General features: G+C 46.3%; 1 protein-coding gene and 1 long non-coding RNA gene across 3 annotated transcripts in view; one reads left to right on the top strand and one right to left on the bottom strand.

The window, feature by feature from the left end:
* The window catches only part of LOC307211981, a 39733-nt gene extending 18881 nt beyond the window's left edge, over nucleotides 1-20852 (bottom strand). Inside the window, exon 1 of the long non-coding RNA XR_013836678.1 lies at nucleotides 20485-20852. This is a non-coding gene — a long non-coding RNA (uncharacterized lncRNA). The remainder of the gene's footprint in view (nucleotides 1-20484) is intronic.
* Nucleotides 57-12065, top strand: EPCAM (epithelial cell adhesion molecule). Of its 2 annotated transcripts, none has more exons than XM_079968975.1 (9): nucleotides 57-365; nucleotides 6408-6512; nucleotides 6647-6890; nucleotides 7497-7562; nucleotides 7988-8048; nucleotides 9012-9113; nucleotides 9435-9570; nucleotides 10831-10872; nucleotides 11600-12065. In XM_079968975.1, exons 1-8 carry the CDS (start codon nucleotides 296-298, stop codon nucleotides 10839-10841), a joined length of 795 nt encoding a protein of 264 aa, XP_079825101.1. In that variant the 5' UTR covers nucleotides 57-295; the 3' UTR covers nucleotides 10842-10872; nucleotides 11600-12065. The 2 variants fall into 2 exon arrangements, with proteins under 2 accessions (XP_079825101.1, XP_079825100.1); XM_079968974.1 differs by having other exon boundaries at nucleotides 175-365; nucleotides 9435-9629.
* Nucleotides 20853-21308: the final 456 nt, after the last annotated feature.

Raw genomic sequence — 21308 nt, 5'->3', positions numbered from 1 at the left:
GTCCTTCGCGGCAGGAGAAGGAGGAAGCGGGAGCGCGCGCGAGAGAGAGAAAGCGAGCGACACAGGTGCCAGGGGAGGCGGCGTTTGAGAGGAGGCCCCAGGTGCAACCTGAGACGTCGGGCGCGGCGGGGCTTGGTCTACCTGCGGAACCTGCTGAGCAGCTTGAGCGTCTTCGCGAGGGGAGAAAGGGCGCCGCGGAGCCTCGAGGAGAAGGCGCGTCGAAGCAGCGCTCCTCTTTATTACTGTTTTACTATTTGGCCTCCTTTGCCTACCTGTTCCTTCAACTTGCCCAGCGATGGAGCTGCCCCGCGGGACCGTCTACCTGGCGCTGGCGATGCTGGCGCTCGCCGCCACCGTGAACTGCAGTACGTATCCGTCGAGGAAGGCTCCTTCTCTTTCCCCTTCCTTCTCTGCCGCTCCTTCTTCCTCCGACTATCCGCTCCTCCTGTGAGGGGGTTTAATGGCGCCTTGCCCGGAGAGAGCCCCTTCAGGAGCGAGGAGCGAGGCGAGCTACGCCCGCTCGCCACAAAATGGCGCCCCGTCGGGGCGGGGAGGGAAGGGGCGAGGCGCTTCTTCTCACCGGGGCAGAAAGAGCTTCGGTTTGCCTTCAGTGGGTGGCGGGGTGGGTGGGTGGGGGCTAGGGGACAGGGGCTGGGGGTGCACCTGGCTGCCCCCCGTCGAGGATCCTGCTGCTTGGGAAAGAGCTCCCTGGAGAGAGAGAGCGAGGGCCTCCGAGGAGACTTGGGGGTGGCGGCCGGACTCAAGCGCGGTCCTCGGGGGGGGGGGGGGGTTTCTTCAGATTTTGACCCCACTGGAGTGGTAGGTCTACTCACCGAGAGTAGATCCGTCGAAGTCGAGGGACGTGTTTGGATCCTCTGAAAGTCTTAACTTAGCTAGGTACAACCCCGCGCCTCGAAGACGTCCCGTCCTGGAAACTCACTTTTAAAAAAAAAAAAAAAAAATGCTTTCATTTCAGAACCTAGATTGAGGTTATTCTTTTAAAAAAGGCGTGCTGAGATGTGGGCAGTATGTAGTATTTGTGTCTCAGGTGAAGCAGCGCTTCAATATGGTTATGCCGATAATTCACTATAACTTGTCTGAAGAAATGGGAGGTAAGGCCAACTTGGGCTCAGCAGCTACAGGGTTCCTTTCTTGAATGTCGTCGGAATTATTTTGTGTCGTCTCTCAAGTTAAGGAATTCCCTGTGCAGAAGAAACCCCCATCTAAGCGTTGCCAGAGGTACTCTTCTTTCCAGGGACCGTTGCCTTTCAAATGTTGGCCCCCCTCCCTCGCCCCCCAGGTTTGCCTCGAAAGAACAGGAATGAGGCTCAGTCTGTGACATCACAAAGAGGAAGTAGTTTTAAAATACATAGCTGTTGAACTGCTAGGTGATGTGCAGAGTTTGGCCTCACCACTAGGTGGAATGAGGTGGCTGCGGGGGGGGGGGGGGGCAGGTGAGATGTTTGAGGATAGGACTGTGTTTACTATACAGCCTGCCCTGCAACTCCCTACGGTTGTGGCTTATGGATGTGGTGGAGGACACTGACCCATTGCCAATGCTAGGTCCAGTTGGCCACTATGTAGAATGATGGTGTCATCTTAACCCTTCCTCTCGGACAGTAAAATTTCCTGGAGCAGCCCTGGTGTCGGAACCTTCTAGGGCTGTGATATTAACGGATCAATCACCTGATTGATTGAGAGCCAGTGTGGTGGTGTGGTTAAGAGCGGTGGACTCGTAATCTGGGGAACCGGGTTCGCGTCTCCGCTCCTCCACATGCAGCTGCTGGGTGAACTTGGGCCAGTCACACTTCTTTGAAGTCTCTCAGCCCCACTCACCGCACAGAGTGTTTGTTGTGGGGGAGGACGGGAAAGGAGAATGTTAGCCGCTTTGAGACTCCTTAAAGGGAGCGAAAGGCGGGATATCAGATCCAAACTCCTCTTCTTCTTCTTCTTCTTCTGATTAACCAAAGCAGCCTTCTTTTTTCTCTCCTGCTGCTGTGTATTCTATGGGTGACTGAGCTGACGTGTGTAAATAGAAGGCTCATCAGTGTTGGTTATATCTGCTGTCTGATGGGAGTGCCATCAATATGATTGTTTTGTACAGTTTACAAGCCCATGGGGTTAAATGGGCTGCAAGGAGCTGTTGCAGCCATTGCTGGGCACCTCTTCCATCAGGAAGAGAAGAGGCTTCATTGTTATAGTTCTAAGAGCCCTGGAAAGAACAGGCTAGTAACTTTTGCTTTCCTTTTTAATCTGTGTCAGCTCCTATGTGACTCCTGTTGGTAAATGGAAGCCCATCCCTGAGGCCTTGAGCTGTTTTCAGATTTCACATTTCCTGGTGGCAGAAATAAAGCAGAGCAGAGATGTGACTGGCTCCTTTCTGCAATTGAGACTACACCCAGGGTTAGGGGAGGTGCCTGAGAGCAAATCTGGTCTTCTACTAGAGGATAGACAATAGTTGTAAAATTTCTCTTGAAAATGCCCATGTGTTGTGACTCTTGCGGAAGGAGTGTTTCTTAGTGTGTCCCAAGTAGGTTTCTTTTATATAACCATCTGTCACCAATTTTCAAAGCCTCGCTTAAAATTTGAATATTGGTAGCATGAATTATTAAAAATATAGCATCTCATGTGTAGCTAGTAGAGCATCTCACACTTTATTTTTTAAAAAATAGGCAGTAGATATTTCCTTCCTGGAGAGAGAACCCAATCCTTTATGTGTGTGTACTGTATTCAAATTATTCAACACGCAAGTCTTAAAATTTTGTTTTAGATTAGTGACTTCCTCCACTGAGTTCTTGAATCTTTTTTTCTTTAGACTTTGAGAGGAAGCTGGCTTATACAGAATCAAGCCATTGAGGCATTCAGCTCTGTAGCGTCTACTCTGACTGGCAGCAGATCTCCAGAGTTTCAGATGGGACATTCCCAGCCCTCTCTGGAGATGCCAGGAATTGAACCTGGGATATTTTACATCCGAAGCACATGCTCTGCCACTGAGCTATAACCCTTTCCAGTGGAAATTGCAGTCATAGAATTGTAGAGCTGGAAGGGTCACCCAACTCCCTGCAATGCAGGAATCTCAAATAAAGCATCCATGACAGATGACCATCAACCTCTGCTTAAAAACATTCAAGGGTGTCTATTCCACTGTCGAACAGCTCTGTCGGAAAGTTCTTCCTGGTGTTTAGTCGGAATCTCCTTTCTTGTAACTTGTATCCATTGGTTCAGTTTCTACCCTCCAGAGCAGGAGAAAACAAGCTTGTTCCCTCTTCCATGAGACAGCTCTTGAGATATTTGAAGATGGCTATCATATCTCCAGAGGGACGCAGGTGGCGCTGTGGGTTAAAGCCTCAGCGCCTAGGGCTTGCCGATCGAAAGGTCGGCGGTTCGAATCCCTGCGGCGGGGTGCGCTCCCGCTGCTCGGTCCCAGCGCCTGCCAACCTAGCAGTTCGAAAGCACCTCCGGGTGCAAGTAGATAAATAGGGACCGCTTACCAGCGGGAAGGTAAACGGCGTTCCGTGTGCGGCTCTGGCTCTGGCTCTGGCTCTGGCTCTGGCCAGAGCAGCGATGTCACGCTGGCCACGTGACCCGGAAGTGTCTCCGGACAGCGCTGGTCCCTGGCCTCTTAAGTGAGATGGGCGCACAACCCCAGAGTCTGTCAAGATTGGCCCGTACGGGCAGGGGTACCTTTACCTTTTTTATCATATCTCCTCTCGGTCTCCTCTTTCCCAGGCTAAACATAGCCAGCTCCTTCAAGTGCTCCTCATAAGGCTTAGTTTCCAGACCCTTGACCATCTTGGTTGACCTTCTCTGCACATGTTCCAGCTTGTTAACATCCTTCTTAAACTGTGGTGCCCAGAACTGGACACAGTATTTCAAGTGTGGTCTGACTAAGGCAGAATAGAGTGATACTGTGACTTCCCTTGATCTGGACACTATACTTCTGTTGTTGCTGCCTAGAATAGCATTAGCTGTTATGTTCCTGCATCACACTGTTGACTCAGGTTAAGCTTGTGGTCCACCAAGACCTCTAGATCCTTTTCACATGTACTGCTAGTAACCCAGGTGCCCCCCATCCTATATTTGTGCACCTGGTTCTTCCTGCCTAGGTGCAGAACCTTACATTTGTCCCTATTGAAATTCATTTTGTTAGTTTGCGCCCAGTTCTCCAATCTGTTAAGGTCATTTTGAATTCCAATTCTGTCTTCTGCGGCATTAGGTACCCCTCCCAGTTTGGTGTCATCTGCAAATTTTTATGAGTGTCCCCTCAATTCCTGTATCCGAGTCATTTATAAAGACATTGAACAACAACGGGCCCAGGACAGAACCCTGTGGTACCTCACTTGTCTCTTTTTTCCAGGATGACAAGGAGCCATTAATGAGTACTCTTTGGGTTCAGTCAGTCAACCAGCTACAAATCCACCTAACGATTACCTCTTTCATTCCACATTTTACCAGCTTCCTCGCAATAATATCATGGGGGACTTTGTCAAAAGCCTTACTGAAATCAAGATACACTATGTCCACAGCATTTCCCTGATCCACCAAGTTTGTAATTCCATCAAAAAAAGAAATCAGATTGGTCTGGCATGACTTATTTTTGAGAAGCCCATGCTGGGTCTTGGTAATCACAGCATCCTTTTCTAAATGCTCACAGACCAACTATTGAATTATCTGTTTTAGGACATTCCCTGGTATCTATGTCAAGCTCATTGATAAGTAGTTACCTGGGTCTTCCTTTCCCTCTTTTTTGAGGATCTGGATGACATCTTCAAAAGCAGAAGACTCCTGCTTTTGCTACTCCTATCTAGCCAGTGGGAGCAACACACTGTAATTTCTTAGTTATTTCCAAACCAGGGTGGATTTGATTTAAATGAAATTGATTTAAATCATAATTTAAATCACTTGATTTAAGTAATTTTTAATTTAAGTAATTAAGTAATTAAAGTAAGACTTGATTTAAATCATTTTTTTTATAGAAAGACAATCTTGCTAGTATAATCTTAATATTTACAACCAGATGAAGGTTTAATTTTTTGAATAATAAACTTTCAAGGTAGTTTTTACAGTTATATAAAAAAATTACTGATTTGGTTATTCTACTAGAAATACAAAGAAAGATAATTATGAAATTATTGTGAGGTTTAATAAGTTAACTATTTATATTTGGACAACTTTTCTGCTGTACTTTGTTGGAAGGAGAAAAATAATCATTTCCTTAATAACAATTTTAACAATTTATTTAACTAAAACAATAACATTATAGCATATGTATCCATGTTTGTAAACTGATGTGGTTAGAGACTTGATTGGACAATGTCAGGTGAGCCCTGGGAAGAAGGGTCTGGAACCAGTGAACTCTTATTAGTTGACTGGCAAGCACTTCAAGGTCTCGCCAAGGACTTACAGATCCCAGTTACTATTTCCACCACTACCCCTTTGGATTTGCTTCTACATTCAGGTGCCTATTCTGTACAGTTAAGTGTTAGTGCAGTTGTTGGAACCCAGTGGGATTGGGAAGAGGTTGCTAGCCCTGAAGTGCCTTCAGCACTTGCCTCAAGTCTGAGTTGCACAGGCATGCAACTGACTCGCACAATTATTACACAAATATCCCAAGATTTGTGGAGTATTCTGCTCACAAGGTTACACTTTCATTTTTACTGCTTCACACTTACTTGGGCAGATCTATTCCACTCCAAACAATCTGTTCATCGAACCTCTTGGAACTTAGCATTTAAGAGGTATGGGGTTGATTCTGTGTATATAAATTTGCAAAGGAACAATGGGATTAAGGTTTTTTCCTTAACTTAAATAGAAATCTATCTTTAGAAAGATTTTTACTCCAAAAGCATTTTATTTATCAAAAATTCAATTTAAGTAAAAAAAGCCCATTTTAAAAAATCATTACTTTTTATCCACCCTGATCCAAACTAGAGATTGTGGTTTGTTCTTGATGTTGTTTGAGCAAAACAAAACTCATCTCTGGTTTGGATGTAGCATTGTTTGTTCCTGCTTGCTAGAAGGGAATAGTAAAGCAGGAGTCTACTGTGTGCTGATGGTAAACAGTGTAAATACTCTGATATGCAAACTGTACTGTTTTGATAACATTATTACAATGCACCAGAAGGAAGTAATTTCAAAAATATTACATAAACACAAGACACTTTTGGAATGGGCCTCTTTTTAAGTTAAAATTCAGTACACTTGAATTAAACCATTTCTTCTTAAAATGATAACTTCATCTCAGCTTTGATTTCTGGTGTCAGTTGTTGGCTTTATCTTGAGTGCTCAGAGATCTACCGAGAGAGAGACTTTTTCTTCCTCCCTCAGAAGTGAAGACATTTACTTGCCTATTTGGTGCATGGTACCTGACTGGTTTCCTTCCTAACGGATACATTTAATTATTACAGGTTGCTTATGCCTGAACAACAAGCACGTGGTAAACTGTACTTCAATTAGCAGTACATGCAGATGCACAAGTTTTGGGTCCAATGTCACAGTGGACTGTGGAACATGTGAGTACAACAACTCCTGGATAACTTGCTTCAGTTTCAAATATGAGCTGGGAAGCCCTAGCATTCCAGCATAATCAGACATTTGAAACTGAAATGGTAACTTTAAATGTGGTTCTTTGCGATCTTATTTTCAGTGTCTTCAAAATGCCTGCTGATGAAAGCAGAAATATACCGCAAAAACTCTGGCAGAAGTAATAGACCACAACATGCTATTAGAGACAATGATGGCATTTATGATCCAGAATGTGATGACAATGGTAACTTCAAAGCTAAGCAGTGCAATGGTACAGACACTTGCTGGTGTGTGAACTCAGCTGGAGTACGAAGAACTGACAAGGGGGGTAAAGACATTAAATGCGATGAAGTAGTAAGGACAAGGTAAGCCTCCAATGAAACTGCATGTACCTTGAAATATAAATATTTGGTGCCAGGCAAATATATAAACATGCAGGTACAAAACATTAATGTTTTATGTCACAGGTGGGCAACCAGCAAGCAACATATGTCCCTCAGCAGTACTCTCTGCAGCTTGCCATGGCTCACTCACTCCCTGTGTTGCCAAGCTGATCAGCAATCGGTGCAAAAAAAGATTTCCCCTGCACTGAGAGCTGCGTGGGAGTGTGGTTTAATTTCTTCCCTGCACTACAAGGCACTCCTAATGCAGTCAATATCACAGTCCCCACACTGCTAATAGTAACCTACGGCACTTTGTCTACTTCAGAGCATGGGGATTAAAGTGAATATATAGCCCTGTGCACTGCCTGCCACACAATTTGCCCAGTGGTATGTGTCTCCAAATGTCTAGCCCTGCAGATGTGGCTCTAGGAGTGGTGGTGGTTGAGGTTGCCCACTCCTTATATTGTCAAGTTTGTTCCCACTGTAATTTTACAAATAAAAGATTGTTTGAAATCCTATTTCTTAAGCTTGTATTTAATGTGTGGAATCGGCCAGCTAAATTCCTGAGGGCAATACTTTATTTTTCAGCTGGATTTCGATGGAAATGAAGCACTCTGGGACAGAAACTGATTTGGACAAACCTAGCCTTGAGAGGTATGTCTTTAGTCTGTTTGAAGTAATTAGGATTGCAAAACATACAATTTCTAGGGATGGGGATGTTCTTCAGAATGTAGTTCAAAAGGAAGTGATTTGTATACTAATGCAGTGTTAACTTCCTCCAAAGCCATTGTTCTTGCTATACTGCATCTACACTTTGCTTGTTTAACTGATGTTGGTAGCAAAATATAAGTGGGGTGGTTTAAGCCAGCTTTGCCTCTGTTTCTGCTAGTGCCAAGTATGGGCAAAGGTGTAAATACAGTTGCAGAAGTTGTAGTTGACAGGAAGGAACCAATAGAAGTTGCTGATGTGTCCCTTAGGGGTTAATGCAAAGATGTTAGATTGTTGTTAGAGGATGACACAAGATTCAGTTCTAAATCACATGTTCAAGTACTAACAGTTTCTAATTCTTGTCTTTGTAGTGAAATCAGAGAAAAACTTGCTCAGCGTTACCAATTGAATAAAAATCACATAACTGCTACGGTATGAATAGCAATTTTTGCAGATTTTCTGTTATATTTGGATTCCTATAGACAATTTTGTGCTAGTATTCACATACAGTCATACCTCGGGTTACAGACGCTTCAGGTTATGTTTTTTTGGGTTGCGGGCCACCGAAACCCAGAAGTACTGGAACGGGTTACTTCCAGGTTTCGGCGGTCGAGCATGCGCAGAAGCGCTAAATTGAGCTTTGCACCGAATTGCAAGCCACGTGTGCACAGATGCAACGCTGTGGGTTGTGGACGCGGGTTGCAAACGTGCATTCCGCACGGATCACATTTGCAACCCGAGCGTCCACTGTATTTCTAAAAATGGCCTTTAAACTTTCAAGATAGAGGAGATATACTTGAACCCCAATGTTAAATATTTAATTTTACTATATAAAGGACTTTCTGTTGTAAGTAGTTTATATTAATCTAAAAAGCCCAGCTAAAAGCAAAATATATAATCAACTACTGAAGGGAAAACATAAAAGAATTGAGAAGGTTCAAGATGGAGTCACCAAGAATTCCCAAGAACAAGTTTTAGGGATGGAACGTATTAGGCTTCACAAGAAATGTGCCTCTTTGTAGCTTCCACATGTAATTCCATAGCCTGCTAATTCAAGACTTTTTGTCAGTGTTGGTATCATACAGCTGTGATATTTGAACTGTTATATTAATCTCTTTTAATACAAGTTCTTGAAACAAACAAACCACTTGTCTTAAAGTGTATGTTTTATATATTCTGTAAGCTGCCCAGAGTGACCGGGGAAACCCAGCCAATTGGGCAGGGTGTAAATAATAAAATTATTAATATTTATTATTATTATTACTATAGTACTATTCAAAAAGAACATGATTTTTAAACTCCAAGAGATTTCTAAAAACCTAACAAAGTCACATTCTGTTCATATATTTATTTATTGGTTATGTGGATCTAATTGCTGTGTTTTCTTCATCCCAGTATGAAAAGCCTTTCGTTTTTATCGAACTGAAACAAAATGCTACAGAGAAATCTGACACAGATGTAGATATAGTTGATGTGGCATACTATTTTGAAAAAGATGTAAGTATACCAGTCCCTTTGTGCAAGGTAGAATAGAATGGTTCATGTAAACTCAGTGCTTTACAGGCAACGACTGATTTACGCTAGTCCAATTTATATGCAGTTGAGCACATGGGCAGTGTGGTGACCCATAAGTGACCAGAAAAGGGGGCGGAACAGGGTGGGGATGTAATAGGCTTGTGCGCACTCCACCAATGTGCCTGTGGATCAGAAACGTAACCCCACACCAATCATTAGTTGCCTGTATTTCAATGATTGGATATTGCTTGGACTGCTTACTCCAAAAGAGGAAGTGTGTAACTAGTGCTTCTACTCTTTCAGATCAAAGGGGACTCTTTGATTGTAGGACCAAGACTTACCCTTGACAGTTCAACAGGATCTCTTCAATCTAATGATGTTATAATCTACTACATTGATGACAAGGCACCAGAGTTCACAATGCAACATTTGAATCCTGGTATTATTGCTGTAATTGTGATTATAATACTGGCCATAGTTGCTGGTATTCTTGTACTGGTATGTTTTTCTAACTATATGAGATACTTTAACCCCATTCTTCATGTTAAAAATGTTCCAGAGTTGTGTAAAAAGGCAACTGTCACAGTAGCAGCAGATATAAACTAGCTAGTTATAATATAATGGAACTTGGTATCTGAAGCCTCTATTTCAGCAGAGACTTTTGTACCAGATGAACTTCCTTGGGCGAGTATTCTGAAGGTTGGGGGACCTGAAGGGCCTCTTGGGAGGATCTTTAAGGTTGAATAGCTTCATGTATTGTGTCCGAAGTAGTAGTATCTTATGTGAAAATAGCTATTCACTCCTGAATAGGATAAGAATAAGCGAGGTAAATACTTGACCGTCATACATGCTATAGGCTGAATTTAGGTAATAGGAAAATATCATAGTGAGAACAAATGTCCAGTTAAAGAAGCGGCATGCAAAATTTTCGGAGACCATATCGTAAGTCTCTGTAACGGGCAGACACTGGTGTGGGTGGCTGCTGCTGTGAAATATGCTCTTTCCAGTCCAGTTTTCATACCTTGGTCCAAATTACAGAAATAAATGGAAAAAGGTGCTTATACAGAGTTTGGATCACTGGATCATTATTCTCACAATTGACTATATTGATTGACAGTGGCTCTCCGGGCTTTCATTCCAGGGGTCTTTCCCCGTCCTACCTGGACATGCCAGAGGCTAAATCTTCAACCTTCTGTATGCAGTGCATGTGCTCTACCACTGAGCTACTGTGCTTCCCACAGTGACCTGGCTTGCAGTGATAAAAATAAATAAATGCTTATAGTAGATGAGACTTGGTCCTGTGTGCACATGAACCAAGCCCACCCATGAGACAGGGCGCAGCACCTCCCTCAGACAGCAGAATCACAATGGCTGCTTACAGATCCACTCATCTTTCCTGCCCCACTTGTGAAACACCTGAGTTTGATGAGAAGCTGGAGCATTTTGGTGGGACACTGTGGCAGGGTGTGGGGGCAGGAGGTGGCAATTCTTATTTTGTCTTAGGTGGTGAAACGGGCTGGGCCGCCCCTGCTTGCAGGTCTCATAAGCAACATGGACCTGACTGGCCAGAAGGTTTTATCGTTTAGGGGACCTCAGTGAATGGGACCTGGGAAGTCGTGAATGTTGCATGTGTGTTCTGTGGATCCTTGAACTGCTAAGCTTTGCAAAAACTTGGTGTCACCTGTTGCTCTCCCTGCAGGTCTTTACTAGAAGAAAGAAGGGGAAATATGAAAAAGCTGAGGTGAGTTTTAAAAAATCAAAATCAAAGGAACTGTTAAGAATTTAAACAATGGCATAGAACGGTAATATAAAAATTCCTCTGAGCTTGTAACATCTGTGGTGCATATTTTACGGCTTATTCTAGCTTCTCGTGGTTTTTTTTTTTTAATTGTTTTTAATGTTGTATGTAAAATTGTTTTGACCTGCCCTTTGACCTTAGTGTGAAGAGTGAATAATAAAACAAAATAATAATGAAAACTATAATCTAGCAAGAAAGTGAACAGGAACAATTCTCAGGTTCTTACAGTATCTATTTGCTTAACTTGCCATGCAATAAGTTGCTGAAAGGTTCATATGCCATGTTTGTAACAAGTATGGCCAACATTCTGTTTGTGAGAGAGGGAATGTGTTTTGACATCTAACAGTTTGGGGAGTCATTTAAATGCTGCACACAGGAAATATTATTTTCTAGAGAGCTTAGGATCTGATACATACATTGGCCCAGGGAAGAGGTTTTTTATGTAGTAAAAACAAAACTGCAAATTACAGCTTTCTGGATTCTTCTGTAGACAAATTCAGCCAAAAAGCTGAACATATGATATTATTGGGGGCAGGGGGAGTTACATTTAGCAAAAATTTGTTTCTAGGCTGGTGACTGGTGTCCATTCTATTGGTAATATTAATAGATGAACATGTTCTAAAGGCATCAAAACTGAAAAGGAATAAAACTCTTTTTTTTGTGTCTTCAGGTAAAGGAAATGAACGAAATGCACAGAGAACTAAACTCGTAATTGCTGTAACACGAAATAAGGATAAACATGGCAAAAGCATGTAAACTGAAGATTACCTGTAGAGACTTTTTTTTTGTTTAAATACTTCCTTATAGTTTAATAAAAGGATTACTTCAAATTTTGACACTAGACTGCATTTTGCTGGGCTGTAATCCATTTTTTAAACATTTTTACTAGTTGGGCAAGATGAACGTCCTTTCTTTGTGTAAAATGACTGATGCCTTTTTGTTGAATGTATGTTAAATAACTGTTTTGTATAAACATTTTTGAGGTGTCTAGTAAGTTTCTAAATGAATTTGGCCACCTTGCATCTCTTGCAGATCATGGAATATAGTGTGTGTGGGTTTTTTTAATGCTTGTAAATATTTCCCTTCAAATTTGCTTTTTTTTTTTACAAGTAATTTTAATAAATTCTGAAAATCTTTTCGGCTTTTCTGTGGTATTTCTAAGAATGACTTAATGGAACACTTCCCGATATCTTCATTCTAGTTTTATAGACAGATAACTCTAATTAGATTAGCATTTAGGAAAAAGGCATTTTGATATAATAGAATTGTAGAGTTGGAAGAGAGCCCAGGGGTCATTTAGTCCAACCCCCTGCAATATAGGAATCTCAGCTAGGTCATCCATGACAGATGGCCATCAACCTCTACTTAAAAACCTCTGGTGAAGGAGACCACCATTTCCCGAGGGAGTCTATTCCACTGTCAGAAGAGCTCTTGTTGTCAAAAAGTTATTTCTGATATTGATTGGAATTTCCTTTTTTTGTAACTTGAATCCATTGGTTCAGGTGCCATGCCACTTATTTGGCAGTAACTTCTATTGAACAGAGAACGTTTGAGTAAACAGGTATATGGACTGGGCTGCAGGGAGGAAAATCTGAAGAGTAACAGAAGTGCAAAGAAGTACTTGGCTGGAGGACAGCAGAGCTATCATTTGGTGCACATTTTCCTTAGGAATAAATTCCACTGAAGACTGCATGCCTAGGATTTATTAATTTTAGATACCGGTAGTTATGTTCCCGGGACGCAGGTGGCGCTGTGGGTTAAAGCCTCAGCGCCTAGGACTTGCCGATCGAAAGGTCGGCAGTTCGAATCCCTGCGGCGGGGTGCGCTCCCGCTGCTCGGTCCCAGCGCCTGCCAACCTAGCAGTTCGAAAGCACCTCCGGGTGCAAGTAGATAAATAGGGACCGCTTACCAGCGGGAAGGTAAACGGCGTTTCCGTGTGCGGCTCTGGCTCTGGCCAGAGCAGCGATGTCACGCTGGCCACGTGACCCGGAAGTGTCTCCGGATAGCGCTGGCCCCTGGCCTCTTAAGTGAGATGGGCGCACAACCCCAGAGTCTGTCAAGACTGGCCCGTACGGGCAGGGGTACCTTTACCTTTTAGTTATGTTCCCACCTTTTGCTGTACTTGTCTAAAAGGGAACCTTTGGCCCTCTAGATGTTCCTGAACTGCAGCTCGTCATTCTCCCTTGCCATTGGCCATTCTTGCTGTAGCTGATAGGAGTTGTAGTTGAGCAATATCTGGGGGAAGAAATATTTCTCCCTCCATCTGAAGTGTGGTATGGCAAGTTATCTTCAACCTTTTCTGACTCTGGACTCACTTTTCACCCAAACATAAACCTGAGGACCCATTTTTTTTAATTAATATTTTTTATTATTTATTAAAAAGAATTTTTAATACACATATATTACAAATATACATACATACTGTCAGGGGTTCAGGGAGAGAGGCGCAGAGGAGGGAGGAGACCGAGAGTGAGGGAGAAGGATTCCAGCCTGACGAGGAAGAGGACGACAATGACCCGAGATGGTCCATGAGTCCGTCCAGTGAATCGGAGGATTCCCAAAAGGGAGCCCCCCTGGTCAAGCCAAGGGGAGCCCAAGGGGGAAGCAGTCAGGAGCAGGGGAACGTAGGGGGAACCGCCAGTGGGAGTTGGAGATCGAGACCTGCTTCTCCACCGGAACGGAGTGAAGAGGGTGGAGTTACCAGTGTGTCGGGAGGAACAGAACAAGGAGCAGAGGGGGGAAGGAGATCGGGGCAAGACGTCCTGCCGGAAGGGGCGGAAAGCAGTACCGGGAGCAGTGTGGCTGTTGAAAGGAAGGTCAGGAGCAACGTACGCGCGCCAAGTTCAAATGTGGAGGCGCGCGGAAGTGGGGAGAGCTCTGGGGAGGAGCCTGGTGCTAAAGCACGAAGGAGGGGGCAGCAGGCAGGAGAAGACTCAGCCTCTGGGGAGTCCCGGAAAGAGGGAACACAGGGGGGCAGGAAGACCCTGCGGAAAAGGAAGGAGAGGAAAAGGTGGAGCAGCACAAGCCTCTTAAATTGGTGCAGGGGAGGGACGGACTCAGAGGGGACTTCTAACATCTAAGGGTAACAGATGTGGAGCCACGGAGTTTGGATGTAATCACGACAATGATCTTCAATAAAACCTTTTGTATATAACCTGGACTGGACTTTGGTCTCTTGTGAGCTGGGACCCAGGGCGGCTCTGACAGTAAGTCCCCTCCAAAGAACGCAAAAATTTTTTTTTGCAAAGCTCACGAACGGTGACAGCCATGAGTGCGGAGGAGCAGTTGACAGCTCTACGAACTACAGTTTCCGAACTCACTGCTGCAGTCCTTGCGTCTCAGAAGAAGCATGACGAAATGGAGAAGCGCTGCCAGGACCTGCAAACCAGGTGGGAACGTGCAAGCAGGGAAGGGTTCCCAGGGTCCAGATCAGAAGGGATTGGACTTGGACGGAGGGGGGGCAGCCTAGTCACCCACTTCGATGGGAACCTGAAGCACTACCCCAGTTTCAGAGCAGACGTTTTGTATGCATTGCACTTGCTTCGTCATGACTTTAAAGATGAGGAGGAGAAAGTGGGGTTTATTGTTTCTCACTTGCATGGGCCGGCCAGAGACTGGTTGCGCAATTTGTGGCGTGAAGATGGCCCTGCCCGCCGCGATGCAGATGAATTCATTAAAGCAATGGATGCCTGCTTCCAGTCAACTGTAGATGTGGATCTTGCACGCAGGGAAATTTTTGGATTGCGGCAAGGCAAAGCCACTGTGCGTCAGTACCATTCCAGATTTTTTGCTTTACTGACTGCGCTAAGCTGGGAGAAGGATTGTGCACCTGTGAGGGATTTGTTCTGGGAGGGGCTCAGCGGTCCCATTAAGGATGAACTTGCCAGGGGAGACAGACCCCAGACCCTGGAGGAGCTTGTGCAGAGGGCTTTGGCGATTGGGATAAGGCACGAGGGACGTCCTTGGCACACTGAGGAAGAACGTCAGGTGCGTCCACCAGCGAGGACGTCTTCTTTCATCCCCAGGGAGTTCAGTCAGTCACATCCTTCGCCACTGGGAAGGCAGGGGGAGGAGCCCATGGAACTTGGTGGTGCTAAGGCTCAAGCAACAGCCAGAGCCCCAGCTTCCGGTGCAGTAAAGGCACAGCCTCCTAGAGGGACCAGGAAGTGTTACATTTGCGACAGTGCACAGCACATGGCGAAAGAGTGTCCCCAGAGGCTGCAGAAACACACTGCAGCTTTAGCAACTGTTGCAGCAGAAAAGATGCAAGCAGAGCAACCTCAGGGAAACGACAGTGCCTGGCTGGAAGCAGAGCTGCTGGGGCTCAGCCAGGCGAATCTGTAGAGCAGTCCCCAGCGCTTTTGCAACGCACAGACCCTTTACCACCCAAGCCAGCGGTGCAGCTCACTGCAACACTTCAGTTGCCGAATGGAACCACCCTGGAAGTCCCCATCACGATTGATTCTGGGAGCAACGCAGATTTTGTGGGGACGCACTTTGTCAAGCAGCATCGCATAGCGCTTCTGCCAGCGACAACACCTCTGAACGTAGTCACGGTGGATGGCAGGAAATTGCTAGGAGGACAAGTTGTGCAACAGACGCCTCCCATGGTGATGAGGATTGGAAATCATCGAGAAGTCATCAGCTTCAATGTCACCCGCCTTTCAGACACGCCTATAGTATTAGGCATGAGTTGGCTGGAGAGACACAGTCCTGCTGTAGCGTGGTACCAACGGCAGATCACCTTTTGCTCATCGTACTGTGCTCAACATTGCATCCAGTCCAGCCGGGAGGAGGGAGCGGAGCAGCAGTTGCAACTTGGCATGGTGCAGGCAGTACCCCGCAAGTACGAGGGGTTCCTGGAGGTTTTCTGCGAGAAGGAAGCTGACCAGTTGCCGCCCCACAGGCCTTATGATTGTGCCATCGACCTGGTGCCAGGGGCGCAGTTGCCGACTGCAAAGCTGTATTCCATGTCTGAGGACGAGATGCAAGAACTCAGGGAGTTCATAGAGCACAATTTGAAGCGCGGATTCATCCGAGAATCGAAAGCGGTGGGGGGCAGTCCTGTTTTCTTTGTAAAGAAAAAGGACACGCCCCAAAAAAGACTCATTGTGGACTATCGATTCATAAACAGTAAGACCAAACCCAAGGCCTTCCCCATGCCCAAGATAGATGATCTCCTGGCAACCGTAAGGAAGGGGAAGATCTTCACCAAATTGGATCTGCGTGGAGCGTATAACCTCATACGCATCCGGGAGGGCGATGAGTGGAAGACGGCCATGTTCACGCCTCTGGGCACGTACGAATACAGAGTGATGCCATTTGGTCTCCAAAATGGATCTCACGTCTTTCAAGCATTTATGCATCACGTGCTAGCGGGACTTCTCTACAAGAAATGCGTGTGTTTCCTCGACGACATCCTGATCTTTTCGGAAACGGAGGAGGCCCATGAGAAGGACGTAAAGGAAGTCCTGCAGAGACTACAGGAGAACAAGCTCTACGCCAAGTTAGAGAAGTGCCAGTTTGATGTGACGGACGTGGATTTCCTAGGCTACAAGCTGTCCGACAAGGGGCTGGCCATGGACAGCGCCAAGGTCCGCGCGGTGTTGGACTGGAAGAGCCCTCGCAATCGGAAGGAAGTCCAAAGATTCATCGGCTTCGCCAACTTCTACCGCAAATTCATCAGAGGTTTTGCAAAGGAGACGGCAGCGATCACGGACACTCTCAGTTCCAAGAAAAAGAGGTTCGTGTGGACGGAACAGGCGGAGCGCTCTTTTCAGAAGCTTAAAAGCCTTTTCGCCTCCGAGGAGCAGCTGCTGCACGTGAATCCAGGCAAGCCCATACGAGTAGAGACCGACGCGTCAGACAGAGCGGTTGGAGCCGTACTCCTGCAAGAAGATCCACATGGAAACTGGAGACCCGGTGCCTTTTACTCCAGAAAGCTCAGCAAAGCGGAGCAAAACTACACCATATGGGACAGGGAGCTGTTAGCCATTCACGCAGCGTTCAAAGCGTGGCGACATTTCCTCATTGGAGCCAAGCACACAGTGCAGGTCCGCACGGATCACAAGAATTTAGAGTATTGGCGCACGGCGAAACTCCAGAGCCAAAGACACATGCGCTGGGCAGAGTTCTTCGCGGATTTCGACTTCAGGATAGAGTACGTCCCAGGGGACTCCAACGTTATAGCCGATGCGCTCTCCAGGAAACCGCAATATCTTGAGGAAGCGGCGCCAATAGCAGCCAGGCACATTTTTGCACCGCAGGCGTGGGCGTGCGCTGCCATCGCTGTCGACCTGGACGCAGTGCGACGCGCGTTGCAGGTAGATCAGTTTGCACAATCCAAAATAGAGGAGCTGCGTCGGGGTTCGCTGAGAGACGATGAGTTCCAGTTACGCGACGGACTGTTAACTCACAAGGGTGCCCTCTACGTGCCGAGCGACGAGCTCCGAGCAAAGGTTCTGCAGCAGTTGCACGACGCTCCCAGTGCGGGCCATTTCGGCAGGGAGAAGACAATAGAACTGGTGGCCAGGGACTTTTGGTGGCCCCAGATGCGAGGAGAAGTAGCGGAGTACGTCGCCAGATGTGACACTTGTCAGAGGTCCAAGCCAGTACACCAGAAGCCGGCGGGCTTGCTGGAACCACTGGAAACACCACAGCAACCGTGGGAGAGGGTGGCGCTGGACTTCGTCACTGACCTGCCCAGTTCCAGAGGCAAGACGGCGGTACTGGTGGTGGTGGACTTGTTCACCAAGATGGCGCACTTCATTCCCTGCGCGAAGGTGGCGACGGCGGAACAGACCGCCAAGCTCTTCATCGACCACGTGTTCCGGGCGCATGGGCTGCCGCGGGCCATCCTGTCCGACAGGGGGCGCCAGTTTATTTCCAATTTTTGGCAGAAGCTCCTAGGTATCCTGCGCGTCAAGATCAACCTAGCGTCGGCAAGACATCCACAAACCAACGGCCAGGCCGAGAGGGTCAACGCGATCATGCAGCAGTACCTGAGATGTTATGCAAATCAGCGACCCACAGCTTGGGTGGACTACCTACCGATGGCGGAGTTTGCCTACAACAACACGAAGCATGCGTCGACGGGGGTGACGCCGTTCTTCGCGAACAATGGACGTCATCCCAGGACCTTCCCGGGGTTCGTAGCACCAAGAGAGGGGGAGCCGCAAGAGGCCGACCAGTTCGCTGCAGAACTACAAGAGGTGCACGAGGAGCTGCGGAGACATTTGGAGCTAGCCAAACAAGCATATAAGGTGCAGGCAGACAAAGGCAGAAGAGTGGGAGAGGACATCCAGGTGGGGGACTGGGTGTGGTTAGCGGCCCAGGCGATGCCAACCAAGTCGTTGGCCAAGAAGAAGCTAGGGCACAGGCAGCTAGGACCATACCAGGTGGAGGCTAAGATCAACCCCGTGGCTTTTCGACTGGCCCTCCCCGAAGGTTCCAGAGTCCACCCGGTTTTTCATAGGTCGGTGCTCACTCCCTACAAGGCCCCGCACAGGTTTCAGGAGTCTGAAACAATACCGCAGCCACGCACAGAGTCACCTAGGAGGGAGGGATCGCCTAGGGTCGAACCACTCAACGAGGTCACAGAGATCCTGGACTCGAGATGGGGGGAAGAGGGAATAGAATACTTTCTAGTCAGAGAGGGTGCACCAGTCAGTGCCAGTGGGTGGGTGCCGGACTACGCTTTAGACGAACCTCTTTTAAAGGACGAGTTCCATGCCCTTTTCCCACATAGACCCATGCCAGCCGAGTACTTCGATGACTGGCTCTTTACCCCCACATGTTCAGGCAGCACTTTCCACGGCTTTTCTTCAGCCGAGGAAAGAACGCCGAACTCAAACTCGCCCAGGGGATCGTGTTCGGGGGTGGACACAGAGCCCTCTTATTGGTGGGATGAGCAACCAGAGGAAGCCTGGCGCAAGAAATGGCTGAAGGGGCCTTGGCCGGCAGCACCAGACGAAGTAGCAATGGAAGAGGGAACTGCGAACATTTTGGGTGAAGAACCCGAATTCGAACACACGTACACCGAGCTGCCAGCAGAGGTCATGGACGTAGCCGAACTGTATCCTGCATCTACCTCCGAGGAGCTGCAGTTCCCACAACCCGCACCCGATGGGGGGGAGGGGGGAAGGGGGGGCTTCGAGGGGGGGATGGATGTCAGGGGTTCAGGGAGAGAGGCGCAGAGGAGGGAGGAGACCGAGAGTGAGGGAGAAGGATTCCAGCCTGACGAGGAAGAGGACGACAATGACCCGAGATGGTCCATGAGTCCGTCCAGTGAATCGGAGGATTCCCAAAAGGGAGCCCCCCTGGTCAAGCCAAGGGGAGCCCAAGGGGGAAGCAGTCAGGAGCAGGGGAACGTAGGGGGAACCGCCAGTGGGAGTTGGAGATCGAGACCTGCTTCTCCACCGGAACGGAGTGAAGAGGGTGGAGTTACCAGTGTGTCGGGAGGAACAGAACAAGGAGCAGAGGGGGGAAGGAGATCGGGGCAAGACGTCCTGCCGGAAGGGGCGGAAAGCAGTACCGGGAGCAGTGTGGCTGTTGAAAGGAAGGTCAGGAGCAACGTACGCGCGCCAAGTTCAAATGTGGAGGCGCGCGGAAGTGGGGAGAGCTCTGGGGAGGAGCCTGGTGCTAAAGCACGAAGGAGGGGGCAGCAGGCAGGAGAAGACTCAGCCTCTGGGGAGTCCCGGAAAGAGGGAACACAGGGGGGCAGGAAGACCCTGCGGAAAAGGAAGGAGAGGAAAAGGTGGAGCAGCACAAGCCTCTTAAATTGGTGCAGGGGAGGGACGGACTCAGAGGGGACTTCTAACATCTAAGGGTAACAGATGTGGAGCCACGGAGTTTGGATGTAATCACGACAATGATCTTCAATAAAACCTTTTGTATATAACCTGGACTGGACTTTGGTCTCTTGTGAGCTGGGACCCAGGGCGGCTCTGACACATACATTTCATACAATCCTTAAAAGTGTTCAAACATACCTACACTCAATCCCACAAATAATTCATTTTCCAATCACCATCCATCAACCCTCACCCCACCTTTGTGTTTGACTTCCAATCTACTCAATTGCCATTTCTTTCCACTTCTATTACTTTCTTTCACACACCTTTAATCTAATTTCATACTTCTTTTTCTGTTACACATTGTTATCCATCTTATTTAGTATTTCAGTATTTGAAACGGAACTTGTTCATTCTAATAGTTCTGATTTTTCGATATGGTTTTGCAAGTATCTTTTAAACACCTTCCAGTCCCTGTCAATCTTCTCTTTTGAGATCCTTCCAATTTCTCCCATTGTTTTGGATATTTTGTGGCTACTGTTGCGTATAAATATAAGGTCTTGTCTTCTTCCTTTAGGCTTTCTGGTACTATTCCCAATAGAAAACCTTTTGGTGTTTTCCTAAATGAATATCTGAACATTTTTTTTCATTTCGTTATAAATTATTTCCCAAAACTGTTTGATGTTTAAACACTGGAAAAGGGACTATGATACATATTTGGTGGAATTGTTTAAACCTGAGGACCCATTTTTTAACCACTTACAATATATTTGCATGGTGGTACTGCTGTTGTTGTGACCCACTTTGGATCAGGCCATGAGCACCAGTTGAAGATCAATGTATGATGGGGCCTGCTATACTAGCTTGATGAAGGTACATGCATACAAAGGCCGTAAAAAAGACACATTCCATGCTAGGGATCATTAGGAAAGGAGCTGAAAATAAAAGTGCCAGTATCACAATGCCATTATATAAATCTATGGTGCAATCACATTTGGAGTACTGTGTATGGTTCTGGTGACCTCGCCTCAAAAATAATATTGTAGAGTTGGAAAGGGGGCAGAAACTGAAAATGGGATTGCTGGACTGTGGAAAACATCAGGGAAAAATATTTCATACAGAACTAAGAAAGCAAAAGTTGAACAGACCAGTGGTTGTGAAAGTTATGTGAAGGATTAATGAAAATTATGTGAAGGATTAACACTGGAATGGCTTATTGATTAAGAAATGTAATGTGATATTAGATGATCAGCACTTTGCGAAATTCAGAACATGGGAAGTCACCCAAAGATAAAAAATTTGGCATTTATATTTGGCTTTTTTATTGTATTGCAATTTGGAATGTTTTAATGTGGTTCATTGGATTATTAAATTGGAAAATTAATAAATATTATATATTTAAAAAAAAACAGAAAAGGGGCAGTGGTGGGCAGATTCAAGGACAAAGAAGAAAATAATTCAGTGTGGTATAGTATAAAAACATTTGTGAAATACAGATGGGTATCTTCAAAATGAGAAGAGGAACATCAGGTGATACTGAGGACAATCCCAGTTGTGTTTTTCAGTGCATTTTTTTCCTGAAAGTGC

This window comes from Podarcis cretensis (genome assembly GCF_951804945.1).
Source record: "Podarcis cretensis genome assembly, chromosome: 3".
In the NCBI taxonomy this organism is placed as follows: Eukaryota; Metazoa; Chordata; class Lepidosauria; order Squamata; family Lacertidae; genus Podarcis; species Podarcis cretensis.
This window is presented reverse-complemented; position numbering and strand designations above follow the sequence as displayed.

What these genes read in the sequence shown, in the direction of transcription:
- EPCAM (XM_079968974.1), top strand. Translation starts at nt 296, where the DNA reads ATGGAGCTGCCCCGCGGGACCGTCTACCTGGCGCTGGCGATGCTGGCG. An exon ending in GATGAAGTAGTAAGGACAAG is followed by an intron (nt 6,891 to 7,496) that starts GTAAGCCTCCAA and finishes TTTATTTTTCAG; the next exon opens with CTGGATTTCGATGGAAATGA. An exon ending in TTGCTGGTATTCTTGTACTG is followed by an intron (nt 9,630 to 10,830) that starts GTATGTTTTTCT and finishes CTCTCCCTGCAG; the next exon opens with GTCTTTACTAGAAGAAAGAA.